The 13,280-nt window shown below is 38.9% G+C and overlaps 1 protein-coding gene across 1 annotated transcript in view; it reads left to right on the top strand.

Moving 5' to 3' along the window:
• The window catches only part of RYR2 (ryanodine receptor 2), a 1,099,979-nt gene that overhangs the window by 342,241 nt on the left and 744,458 nt on the right, over nt 1–13,280 (top strand). Inside the window, exon 11 of the mRNA XM_007942720.1 lies at nt 12,397–12,471. Coding sequence (XP_007940911.1) covers nt 12,397–12,471 — 75 coding nt within the window. The remainder of the gene's footprint in view (nt 1–12,396; nt 12,472–13,280) is intronic.

The raw sequence follows: 13,280 nt of genomic DNA on the forward strand, positions 1-13,280 counted from the left end.
ATTATTTCTGTCACCAAGGCCAAATTTTCCAACTACCAGTGATTCTTCTTTGTTTCCAACTTTTGCATTCCAGTCACCAGTGATAATTAACACGTCCTGATTGCATGTTCGGTCAATTTCAGACTGCAGAAGTTGATAAAAATCTTCAATTTCCTCATCTTTGGCTAAGGTGCTTGGTGCATAAATTTGAATAATAGTCATATTAATGGGTCTTCCTTGTAGACGTATGGATATTTTTCTATCACTGCCAGCATTGTACTTCAGGACAGATCTTGAAACATCCTTTGTGATGATGAATGCCATGCCATTCCTCTTCAAACTGTCATTCCCAGTATAGTAGATCCTATGGTTGTCTGATTCAAAATGGCCAAAATCCATCCATTTCAGCTCACTAATGCTGAGGATATCAATCTTTATGTGTTCCATTTCATTTTTGACAACTTCCAATTTTCCTGGATTCATACTTGGTACATTCCATATTCTGATGATTAATGGATGTTTTCAGCTGTTTCTCCTCAATTTGCTCAATATGAGTGGTGTCACATCAGCAAATGGAGGTCTTAAAAGCTTTATCTTATCCTTATGAGTAAGCCTGGGTTTATTCAGATGATGCAGGTCTTTCCCAGTCCTATTTGAGAGCCTTCTAACCTAACTGGACTATTCATAAAGTTATGCGATAATGTATCAGTGTTTCTTTGCTCTTCATAAGGTTTTCCCTTATGAATAATAATTTTTGAGTAGACGGCCTCTACCTTCTTCCTACTCTGTCTCAGTCAGTAAGCTGGGCTGATACCTGTGCACCATGTGCATCCTGCTGGTTTTGAAACACCAGTGACTCAGCCTCAAAACTCACATCAACACATCTCCATGGTAGGAAAAACTGACAGACAAGTATTTTTCCCTGTTGGAAACCTCTCCTACCACCCTTACCTGGGTCCCTGTGGTTGTCTCCTCCTCTGTCCTGGTTCCTGGGCCTTTTCCTACCCTTTCTCCCACTTTCCCGCCCTTCCGCTTTGAGCGTGGCTGGGTTTCCTCTCCTCACCTGGATCTCTGTGGCTCACTCCTCTTAGGTCCCAGTCCCCTGGCTTATTTCTCTCCCCTCTCCAGATCTCCCAACCTGATGCTTTGGATGTGCCTGGGTTCCTTCTCCTCACCTGGATCCCTGCGGCTCACTCCTCTTCTGTCCTGGTCCCTGGGACCTATTTGGCTCCGCTCTCCTGTTCTCCTGCACTGCTGCTTTGGGCTTGCCTGGGATCCGTCTCCTCACCTGGATCCCTGCGGCTCACTCCTGTTGGTCGTGGGCCCTGGGCCTATTCATCTCCTCTCTCTGGTTCTCCCACTCTGCTGCTTTGGGAGTGCCTGGGTTCCCTCTCCTAACCTGGATCCCTGAGGCTGACTCCCTAGTGTCCCTAGTGAGATTTATTGCCAAGTATTTTATTTTTTTGGTAGCTATTGTAAATGGTAAGAGCTCTGGTAACGTAGTGCCTAAGGCACTTGACTGCTAACCAGAAGGCTGGCAGTTCTAACCTACCAGCCACTCCTTGGAAGGAAAGTTTGGCAACTACTTCCGTAGTGATACCACCTCAGAAACCATGGCACCGTCACTGTGAGTCAGATCCAACTCTACAGCACAGAAAAGCAACAACAACACTGTAAATGGTATTGATTTCCTTATTTCATTTTCAGCAATCTCTTCACTGGTATAGAGAAATCCAACTGATTTTTGTATATTGATCTTGTATCTCGCCACTATGCTAAATCTCTCAAGTAGTTCCAGTAGTTTTTTTGCTGATTCTCTTGGGTTTTCTATGTATAGGATCATATCATTTGCCCATAGGGATAATTTTACTTCTTCCTTATCAGTGGAAATATCTTTGATTTCCCTTTCTTGCCATATTTCCCTGGCTAGGACTTCCAATACAATGTTGAAGAAAAATGTTGATATAGGACATCCTTGCCTGGTTCCTGTTCTCAAGGGGAATAGTTTCAGTCTCTCTCCATTGAGAATAATGTTGGATGTTGGTTTTGTATATGTGCCCTTTGTTATGTTGAGAAATTTCCCTTCTAATTTGATTTTGCTGAGAGTTTTGATCAAGAATGGGTGTTGGATTTTATAAAGTGCTTTTTCTGCATCAATTGATATGATCATGTGGTTCTTTACCTTTGTTTTATTCATGTGATGGATTATGTTTATTGTTTTTCTAATTTTGAAGCATCCTTGCATACTTGATATGAACCCCGCATCAGTCATAATGTATTATTTTCTTGATATGTTGTTGGAGTCTATTGGCTATATTTTGTTTAAGATCTTTGCATCTATATTCATGAGGGATATTGGTCTGTAGTTTTCCTTTTTAGTGTTATCTTTGCCTGGTTTTGGTATTAAGGTTATGCTTGCTTCCTAAAATGAATATGGGAGGATTGCATTCTTTTCTATGTTCTGGAATAGTTTGAGTAGGATTGATGTCAGTTCTTCTCTGACTGTTTAGTAGAATTTTCTGGTAAAACCATCTGGGCCAGGGCTTTTTTGTTGTTGGTAATTTTTTGATGACCTGTTCAATTTCTTCTTTTTTCCACCTCAGCCTCTGTTAGTTTAGGTTAGTAGAATGTTTCTAGAAATCTGTGCATTTCTTCTAGATTTTCACATTTGTTGGAGTATAGTTCTTGATAATATCCTGATATATTTTTTTGTTGTTGTTATGGGCCGTTGAGTCAGACCTGACTTATAGTGACCTCTTCTTGGGTTTCTGAGGCAGTATCTCTACAGATTGCCCAACCTTCCTTCTGAGGAGTGGCTGGTGGGTTTGAATCTCCGGCCTTCTGGTTAGCAGTCAGTGCCTTAAGCAGTATGCTACCAGAGCTCCTATCCTGATATTATTCCTTTAATTTTTGTTATTTCTGTGTGGTGTCACCTAATTCATTTCTCATTCCTGTTGTTTGTATTCTCTCCCTCTTTTCCTTTGTGTTAAATTTGCCACTGGTTTGTCAATTTTATTAATCTTTTCAAAGAACCAGCTACTAGTGTTGTTGGTTTTTCCTATTGTCATTCTATTTTCTGTTTCAATGATTTCTGCTTGAAATTTTTATTATTTCCTTTCTTTTGGTAACTGTAGTCTTTTCTTGCTGTTCTTTTTCTAATTGTTGGAGATGTTGGTTTAAAGAGTTGATTTTGGCTGTTTCTTGTTTTTTAATGCTTGCATTTATTGCTATAAATTGGCCTCTATTCACTGCTTTTACTGTGCCCCAAAGATTTTTTTTTTTTCCATTCTCATTTGATTCAAGGAATTTTTTTATTTCTTCTATTATCCAGTCATTTTCAAGGATTGTATAATTCAATTTCCATGTGTTTGCTCTTTTTCCATTCATCTTTACTGCATTGTGATCTGAGAAGATGCTTTGCAGTATTTCAATGTTTTTCAATTGATTAAGCCTTGCTTTGTGGTCTAACATATGGGCTATCCTGGAGAATATTCCATGTACACTGAAAAATAATGTAGATGGTGCTGTTATTGGGTAAAGTGCTCTGTAGATGTCTGTAAGGTCAAATTGGTGAATTGTATTGTTTATTTCTTCTGTGTCTTTGTTGAGTTTCTTTCCAGTTGTTCTATGTGTGATTGAAAGTGGTATATTAATGTCTCCTACTATGACTGTGGAATCACCTATTCATCTTTTCAGTTCTGTTGGAATCTGGTTTATATATTTTTGGGCTTTTTCATTGGGTGCATATATATTTATTATGTTTATGTCCTCTTGTTCAATCGATCCTTTAATCATTATGTAATATACTTCCTTGTCTGTTATGGTGGTTTTTGGCTTAAAGTCAATTTTAACAGAAATTAATATTACCACACCTGCTCTTTTATGGTCACCATTTTCTTGATATATCTTTTTCTAACCTTTGATTTTCAGTCTTCTTTTGTCTTATCTCTAAGGTGTGTCTCTTGTAGACAGCATATTGACAGGTTTTGTTTTCTTATCCAGTCTGCAACTCCCCATCTCTTGAGTGGCACATTTAATCTATTGACATTTAGTGTAATTATCCACTAGTATGAATTTACTCCTATCATTTTGTTATGTCCTTTTTTGTGGCATTGCTGATATCTTTTTTTCATACAATTTTCTGTGCCGAGCTCATTTTCTTTGTGAATTGTGTTATCACTTCCTTTGTTGTTATTGTTTTAGTATTTGCCAAATATTTGTTCTTGTCTTCTTTTTTATTTTGATGTGAAGGATTATCATTATTCTCTGAGGTTACCTTGTAATTTATAATTTTTTTCTCAAGTTTAGAACAGTCAGTTTTTTCTCACAGTTTTCTTGACTTCCCTACCATTTAGAAGTTCTGTAACTACACGAGTTTTTCCCACTTTTTGGTTTGTTATTGTCCTCATTTGTCAATTGATGTCTGTGGTTCCCTGTTTACAATCTTGTAGGTTTATTTACTTTGGCTATTTCCATAACTGGGTTAGTTTCTTGGTTATGTCATCATGTGTTTTAGTGGTTGGTTGTTTATTATTGTTGGTTCTCTGTCCAAAGGACTCCCTTTAGCATCTCTAGTAATGTTGGTCTGGTTTTAACAAATTCTCTTAATTTCTATTTTTTGACAATGTCCTTATTTCACCATCATCTTTAAGGGAGGGTTTTGCTGGATATATAACTTTTGGTTGGAAATATTTTTCTTTCAGTGTTTTTTATATACCATCCCATTGTCTTCTCGCCTGCATGGTTTCTGCTGAGAAATCCCAGCTTAGTCTTACTGGTTGCTCTTTGTAGATAACTTTTCATTTTTCTCATACTGCTTTCAGGATTCTTTTTTTTGTCTTTGGCTTTGGTGAGGTCAATGATTATATGTCTTAGTGATTTTCTTTTGGGGTCTGTCCTATTTTGGGTTCATTAAACTTCTTGAATAGACATATTCTCATCTTTCATCATAGCAGGAAAATTCTCTTCCAACAAATCAACCATTTTCTCTGTGGTTTTAGTTGTCTCTTCCTGTTCTGGAATTCCAGTTCCATGTAGGTTGCTTCTTTTGATGGATACCACATGAAACTTAGGCTTTCTTTATTTTCTTTTGATCTTTTTCCTGGTTGATCCCTTTCCAAAAAGTTTTGAGGTATTTGTCCTCAATCTCACTAATTCTGTCTTCCATTGATTCAGTTCTACTCCTTTGCCCATTCAGTGTATTATCTATTTCTGAAAATTTAGTATTAATCTTCTGGATTTGTTTCTGTGTTAGACTAAGTTCTCTAGAGAAGCAAAACCAATAAAGCTTATAGAGAGAGAGAAAGAAATTTATCTTAGGAAAATGGCTCACATACTTATAGAAGCAAATCCCAAGTTCTTGGATCAAATGTCAAGCTAGAGGCTTTTCCTGACTCATACAGCTGCAGGGGCTGATGAGCTCAAGGTTGGCAGGCAGTATTCTGGCTGTTGACACCAATGAATGACAAATCCAAGATCTCCAGGCCAAATGATGGATTGTTCGCTTACGGACAGTTGCAGGCAGCACAACAAAATCCCGATCCACAGAAGAATGTCTCTTTTCCCAGGATGTCCATAAATATACTGGAAACAGACCACACCCTTAGGGAAACTCCCTTTCAATGGATTGGCTGCTGAAAACATATATATTTAATCTCATCATGGGAACAGCCCACATCACACTTGCTTAAACCACACAGAATTGTGGTCCAGCCAAGTTGACACACAGCTCCAACTATCACAGCCCACCCCTTGTCAACTTGGCAGTTGTACGCATCTTCTTAATCATATATAATCTCTAAATAAGGACAATAATAAAGTCGTATTTGCACCTAACATGATACGCTAACACACATACAACCAAAATGCATTAACCTTATTTACATTTCACAGTTCATAACAGAAGGAAACAAAAATATTTGATGCACATATACAATGAAGAAATATAACAATCACAGTCCCCGTTTCTACAACTGGTCATAGGGTCATAGCTGATACTCAGAACTGCCTTCTCCCACCACCAATTCTGTGTTTCCCTTGCACTCAGCAAGCACTTCAGCTGTTCATTGTTCTTCTCCTGGTGGGGTTACCCAAACTTTCATTCCTGAAAGGTGTGGGCCATTAGTAGTCATATCAGAATAGGTTGTTGTAATTTTCCATTGACTCTAATCACAGGGCATGACATCCTAAAGAATCTTCTGTATTCCAGACATATTCTTTACCTCCATTATGTTATGTCAATCCAGTTTCCCCTTGGTAATCAGGATCTATCACACCAGATAGTACAGGAATGCCCTTCTTTGTCTGTTGATCCAGAGACTAGGAAGCCAAAATGGACGGGTGGCATTCTTCATTTCGAGTTCAATTCAATCAGTATTGTGTCTCCAGGTGGGAGTGTTCCTCCCTTTGGGACTAAGAGCTCAAGACCCGCAGAGCATAGGGATAGGAAGGAGAAATTATTTGAGTACATCACTAGGGGTAATAGTGAGTGGTATCATTCCCATTTCCACCCCTTGCTTCCTGTACCTGTGAATCCTGGCTATTGGGGAAACAGCACCATATATTGGACGCTGGTTTAGAGCATTTACAGCATCCTGGAAAACATTGCCCCAACCCTTTAAGGTATTGCCTGTGCAAAAGACAGATGGATCTTGGACCATGACTGTGGATAACCGTAAACTTAATCAGGTGGTGACTCCAGTTACAGCTGTTGTTCCTGGTATGGTTTCATTGCTTGGGCAAGTTAGTACGTCTCCTGGTACTTGGTATGCAACTAACTGACACCGTAATTGTGTTTTCAGTAGGCCGTTCCATCGTTCTATCAAGCCAGCTGCTTCCGGATGATGAGGAACATGGTAAGATCAGTGAATTCCATAAGCATAGGCCCATTGCCACACTTCACTTACTGTAAAATGAGTCCCTTGATCTGAAGCAATACTGTGTGGGATACCATGACAGTGGATAAGGCATTCTGTAAGTCCATGGATGGTAGTTTTGGCAGAAGCATTGTGTGCAGGGAAGGCAAATCTATATCCAGAATAAGTATCTATTCAAGTAAGAACAAAATGCTGTCCTTTATGTGATGGAAGTGGTCCAATGTAATCAACCTGCCACCAGGTTGCTGGCTGATCATCCCGATAAATGGTTCCATATTGCTGACTCAGTGTTAGTCTCTGCTGTTGGCAGATTGGGCACTCAGCAGTGGTGGTAGCCAAATCAGCTTTGGTAAATGGGAGTCCATGTTGCTGAACCCATGCATAACCTCCATCCCTGCCAACATGGCCACTTTGCTCATGAGCTCATTGAGCAGTGACAAGAGTAACTAAGGAAAAAGGATGGCTGGTTTACACTGGACATGTCATCCTATCCACCTGATTGTTAAAGTCCTCCTCTGCCAAGGTCACCTTTTGGTGGGCATTCACAGGAGACACAAATATCTTTACTCCTTTGACCCATTCAGAGAGATCTATCCACATAACATTTTCCTGTACATCCTTGTTACCAATTTTCCAATCAAGGTATTTCCAAGTCACAGACCATTCAGCCAAACTTTTAGCCACAGCCCAGAATCTGTATATAATTGCACATCTGGCCATTTCTCATTCCATGTAAAGTGAACAGCCATATGCACAGCTCAAAGTTCTGCCCATTGGGAGGATTTCCCTTCACCACTGGAAGTCCCAGAAAAGGGCTGCAGTGCTGCTGCTGTCCACTTTCAAGTGGTGCCTGCATATCATGCAAAACCATCGGTAAACCAGGCATGAGTTTTCTCGTCCTCAGTCAACTGATCATAAGGAACTCCCCATGAGGCCATAGGTGCAGACTGGGAAAGGAAAGATAATGTGACTGGAGTGGAGACCATAGGTGTTTATGCCACTTCCTTCTGATTGTCTGTTGAAATTGAGATTGAGAAAAAGGCATTGGCCAGATCAATAGCTGCATACCAAATACCAGGAGATGTACTAACTTGCCTAAGCAATGAAACCACATCAGGAACAGCAGCTGCAATTGGGGTTACCACCTGATTAAGTTTACAATAATCTACTATCATGCTCCAAGATCCATCTTTCTTTTTGCATAGGCCAAATAGGTGAATTAAATGGGGTTGTGGTAGTAATCACCACCCCTGCATCCTTCAAGTCCTTGATGGTGGCAGTAATCTCTGCAACCGCTCCAGGGATGCAGTCATGCTTTTAGATTAATATTTTTGTAGGTGGAGGCAGTTCTAATGGCTTTCACTTGGCTTTTCCTAGCATAATAGCCCTTACTCCACATGTCAGGGACTCATTGTGGCAATTCTACCAATTTCTCAGTGTATCTATTCCAATTATGCATTCTGGAACTGGGAAAATCACTATGGGATGGGTTCAGGGACATACTGGACCCACTGTGAGATGCACTTTAGCTAAGACTCCATCAATAACTTGACCTCCATATACTCCCCACTCTGCCTGGTGGGCCACAATGATGCCTTGGGTCTCCTGGAATTAGTGTCAGTTCAGAGCCAGTGCCCAGTAATCCCAGAAAAGTCTCATTATTTCCTTTTCCCCAATAAACAGTCACTTTCATAAAAGGCCAAAAATAAAATAGGTCTTTATGGGTGTAGCATACCACCTCCTCAGTCACGCTTTCTATTTCACCTTTGAGGGCTCGCTTGGACTTATCTTAATTATAGGTCTAGCAGCAACAATGGGTGGTTGGGGCAGTTCCTGAGAACATTCAGCAATGTCTTCCATAGCCTTTACCTCAGACAATGGCCCAGCAGGAATAATTGGGTTAATCCTATCAAACCAAGGTGGAAGGGACAATGGTTTTACAGTAATCCTTTCAGATGGGAGGGATTCATCAGAATTTACAGGCTCCATATCCTGATCTTCCTGACTATCTGCTTATATGTCCCCATTCCAGATTTCAGGATCCCATTTTTTCCCAATTAATGCCTTCACTTTAAGTACAGACACCATTCTGGGTTGGCAATTTAATTGGGGTTGTAATTAAGCCCCCCGTACAATAAGACTTTGGTTTAGTTTTTTTGGCAATATCAGCTCTGTTACTAGAAGAAAGGAGCTTTCTTTTAGAGCACAACTGGAAACACTGAGGTTTTTTATGTGGTGCTTAAGCTGTGATTCAGCAGCCTTGAACTCATCTCGCTACTTTGTCTAGTGTTAAGTAGGACCAACCGGCCATCCTCCTTATATGCCTCATGCTGACAACATTGCAGAAAAGTATCAAATATGTGATCACCCAGAGCCTCACTTCTCACAAGTACTTGCTCTGTTTGTGGTGCTATTTTGCATATTAATGTTGCCACCTCATGCCATGGATTAGCAGGGCCCTCTTTACTAATGGAGGCAGGGTCACCAGTGCCTTTAAAATTAATCAAATTGGAGAACCAATTTTGGAAGCCCATCCTTATTGTTTTGTCTCTCTAGAACCACTCCTGGTACCAAATGTATTATACTGGGTTCTCTAGAGAAGCAAAACCAGTAAAGCTTAGAGAGAGAGAGAGAGAGAGAGAGAGAAAGAGAAATTTATCTTAGGAAAATGGCTCACACACTTACAGACCCTGGCAAGTCCCAATTTCTTGGATCAAATGTCAAGCTGTATGCTTTTCCCGACTCATGCAGCTACAGTGGCTGAGGAGCTCAAGGTTGGCAGGCAGTATTCTGGCTGTTGACTCCAACGAATGATGAATCCAAGCTCTCTAGGCTGAATGGTGGATTGTTCGCTCATGGACAGTTGTAGGTAGCGCAACAGAATCCTGATCCACAGAAGAGTGTCTCTTTCCCCGGGATATCCCTAAATATATTGGAAGCAGGCCACACCCCTACGGAAACTGCCTTTCAATGGATTGGCTGCTCAAAACATATATATCTGATCCCATCAAGGGAACAACCTATGTCACAATTGCTTAAACCACACAGAATTGTGGTCCAGCCAAGTTGACACACAGCTCCAACTATCACAGTATCTGTAGATTTTGTATCATTTCTAATTTTTCATTTATTTTGTCAATTTATTCTTGTATTCTCTTTTGAAATTGTTCTAGGGTTTTCTCTGTGTTTCCCTCAATTTTGTCTGTGTTTTCCTTGATCTGTCTGTCTCTCAATCTGTTGACCAAAAGAAAAAATAAATCAGAAACTCTGGAGGTGAGGCCCAGCAATCTGTTTCAACAAGCATGATTCTAATACTGTAAAAGTCTGATAATCACTGATCTAGATCCTTGACTCTTAACCAGAGGTGATTTTTAACTCCCTGGGGATATTTGTCAATGTTTGGAGATATTTTTGATTGAAAAACCTGGAGGGTTATTACTTTTACATTTAATTGTTATAGTTCAGGGGCATGCTGCAAAACATCTTATAATATACAAGGCAGCCTCCACCACAAAGAATTGTCTGGCCCGAATATCAGTACTGCTGCTGTTAATAAATAAATAGGTCATAATTTCCAAACTATAGGGAACCTTGATGGCACAGTGCTTAAAAGCACTCAGCTGCTAACCAAAAGGTCATTGGTTCAAAGTCACCAGGTGGTCTGCAGGAGAAATATGTGGCAGTCTGCTTTTGTAAACATTTACAGCAGTCTACTCTGTCCTGAATGGTTGCTATGAGCCAGAATTGACTTGACAGCAGTAAGTTTGGTTTGGCTTTGGGTTTTCAACTGTGACTCCATTTCTAAGCGAGCTGGAGAACTTAGAAAAAATACTGACTCCAGATCTTGGGCGATGTGGCACAGGAGTGTTAAAAGGTATCCAAGTGATTGTGACACACCACAATTGAAAATCACTTCTTTGGCCAGTGATAATTGCTCTTAGATTTTAATGGATGGATTAGGATGATTCTGAATTTACAGATCAATTTTAGTATCACAAAAATATACAACCAGACTTTATGTGCCTCCTGAAGTGATATAATAGAAAATATAAAACCCTAATTTCTAAAACAATTGTGCCAAAAAATCAAACTTGAACCTGAATAAACTTCTTGGTTTTTACAACTAACCACAAATTTAGAGTAAAAAGAAAAAAAAAAAAAAGAATGCCATGGGGGTGCAATTACCAAAATCTAAATGTAAAAAATACTACAAATGATACGTTTTTTCAATAATTGAATGGCTAGAAGGAAAAAGTTAAAGAGGGGAAATACCTAACCAATATATGCATCTTGTTTAGATCTTGATTTGCAAAAGCAACTGAAAAAATATAATTGTTATGTAATTGGGGAAACTTGAACCCAGATTGGGTATTTTATAATATCAAAGAACTATTGTTTTTTTTTTAAGATTATATACAGAGGGGTCACTGAAAGATTATATTAAAATATATATTAATATATATTATATTAGCATATATTATTGTTATATTGTTGTTGTTGTTAGTTGCCACCTAGTCAGTTCTGACTCATGGTGACCCCATGTGTGCAGAATCTCACTACTCCCTAGGATTTGCAAGGCTGCGACCTTTTGGAAGATGATGAGCAAGCATATCTTCTGAGGAGCCTGTGGGTGGGTTTGAATCTCCAACTTTTTGGTTAGTAGTAGAGAGCTTAACTGTTTGTTCCATCAAGGACCTGCAAGTAAATAACTTTGGAATGTAATTACAATGTTGGAAAAATTGTCAAGACGGTAGCATTTCCAATAGCATCCTCAGTGATTTAAAAAAAAAATATATTGGATTTGGTTAACTTGAAATTCATCTGGCTCATGGAGAAGTTCATCTGGAAGCAAGAGTGAAGTACACTGAGGACTGATAGGAGAGGACTTTGAGTTAGAAGACAGGATAGAGCAGGACAGCGAAATGTGTTCAGATATGTTGTCATGTTTGAGACAGGTAGGTTTGCATGTACTCAAATGGTGAGAAGGACCCAATAGAGAGGGAGATACTGAATTCTTTGAGAAGAAAGGCATGTGCATAAGATTCCTGGATTAAAATAGAGACTGCTGGAGGATGACAGTTTCTTCTTTTTGAACAGCTTTGATGTCCTTAAAACAATCTCCATATTTAAAATGTTTTAAATCTCCAAAACAATTTAGAACTGCAAATATTTATATGCATTTTATTGAAATACTAGTATGTTAAAATACATCTAAAATCATAAGTAAGTACCTAAAGGGACCTAAGTTAAATGAGTAAGGTGACTCTATTCTTAGGTGAGAGGGAGGGAAAGAGAAAGGATGAGAGAATGAGAAGAATAGCAATAGCATATGTTTAAATCAGTTTATTCAGAACAAACTTCTGTTGATTGCTCTTACTGTTATTTTGTCTATTTTTATTTCCAGCTCTATTATCTCATGCCAAAAATATGAGTTTAACTGTTTATTCACAATATTTTCCCAAGTGCTTTTCTCTTTGAAAAACAGAGTTAAAAAATGAAACATGTTAACCTCAGAATTGGCCTTTTTTTTTTTTTTCAACAGAAATGTTCACTATGAAGGTGGTGCTGTTTCTGTTCATGCACGTTCCCTTTGGAGACTAGAGACATTAAGAGTTGCGTAAGTAGAATTTCTAAAGCAAGCTTAATACTCCAAGTTACAAAATAACTGTAGAGTTTTTGACTTGTGTGTCTATGTAAGATGGTCATGCTAACAACAGACAAGCAAATGAAACACTTGAAAGATTGGTGGAGAGTTTATCTCTTCTTTCTTCTTCTTCCTCCTACCTTTACTTATCTCTCATTATTGCACATAGAACAGGTGGTAAACCTGAGAAATATGCAATGATTTTGCACAATCTGCTTTTGTCTCCAACCTGATTTATTTTTGTAACATCATCTCATCCAGACTGTACATCTTCTGGCAGAATGTGCTGCTTGAATAGAGTGATGTAAGATTTGGAACAGGACAAGTTGTTGGCATGTCTGTTGCACATTTAAGGTCTGATGGACCTCAACCTTCTAAAGATACATGTGAAGCAGAGGAAACTTCCACATGAACAACAGTGCAAGAGTCATTACTGACATTCAGTCACTGTCTTTACTACAAATAGCTTAGTAGCTGAATAAGAATCTGGATTACAACACAGAGTCACTGTTTATTCCTTATAATACTAATAGATTGATAGATAGATCTGAAAAACCAAAAAAACAAATCTGCATCTGTTAAGTTATTTCTGACTCACAGTAATCCTATATACAAGAGTAGAAATGCCCCATAGGATTTCTAAGGCAGTAAATCTTTCTTTCTTATATATATATTTGTTGTTGTTGTCGTTACATGCCGTCAAGTCAGACCTGACTCACAGCAACCCCTCCTTAGGTTTCCAAGGCAGTATCACTACAGAAGTACATTGCCCAACCTTCCTT

The sequence above is a fragment of the Orycteropus afer genome, unplaced genomic scaffold (genome assembly GCF_000298275.1).
Source record: "Orycteropus afer afer isolate SDZICR_OR568_19922 unplaced genomic scaffold, OryAfe1.0 scaffold00096, whole genome shotgun sequence".
NCBI classification, from domain to species: domain Eukaryota; kingdom Metazoa; phylum Chordata; class Mammalia; order Tubulidentata; family Orycteropodidae; genus Orycteropus; species Orycteropus afer.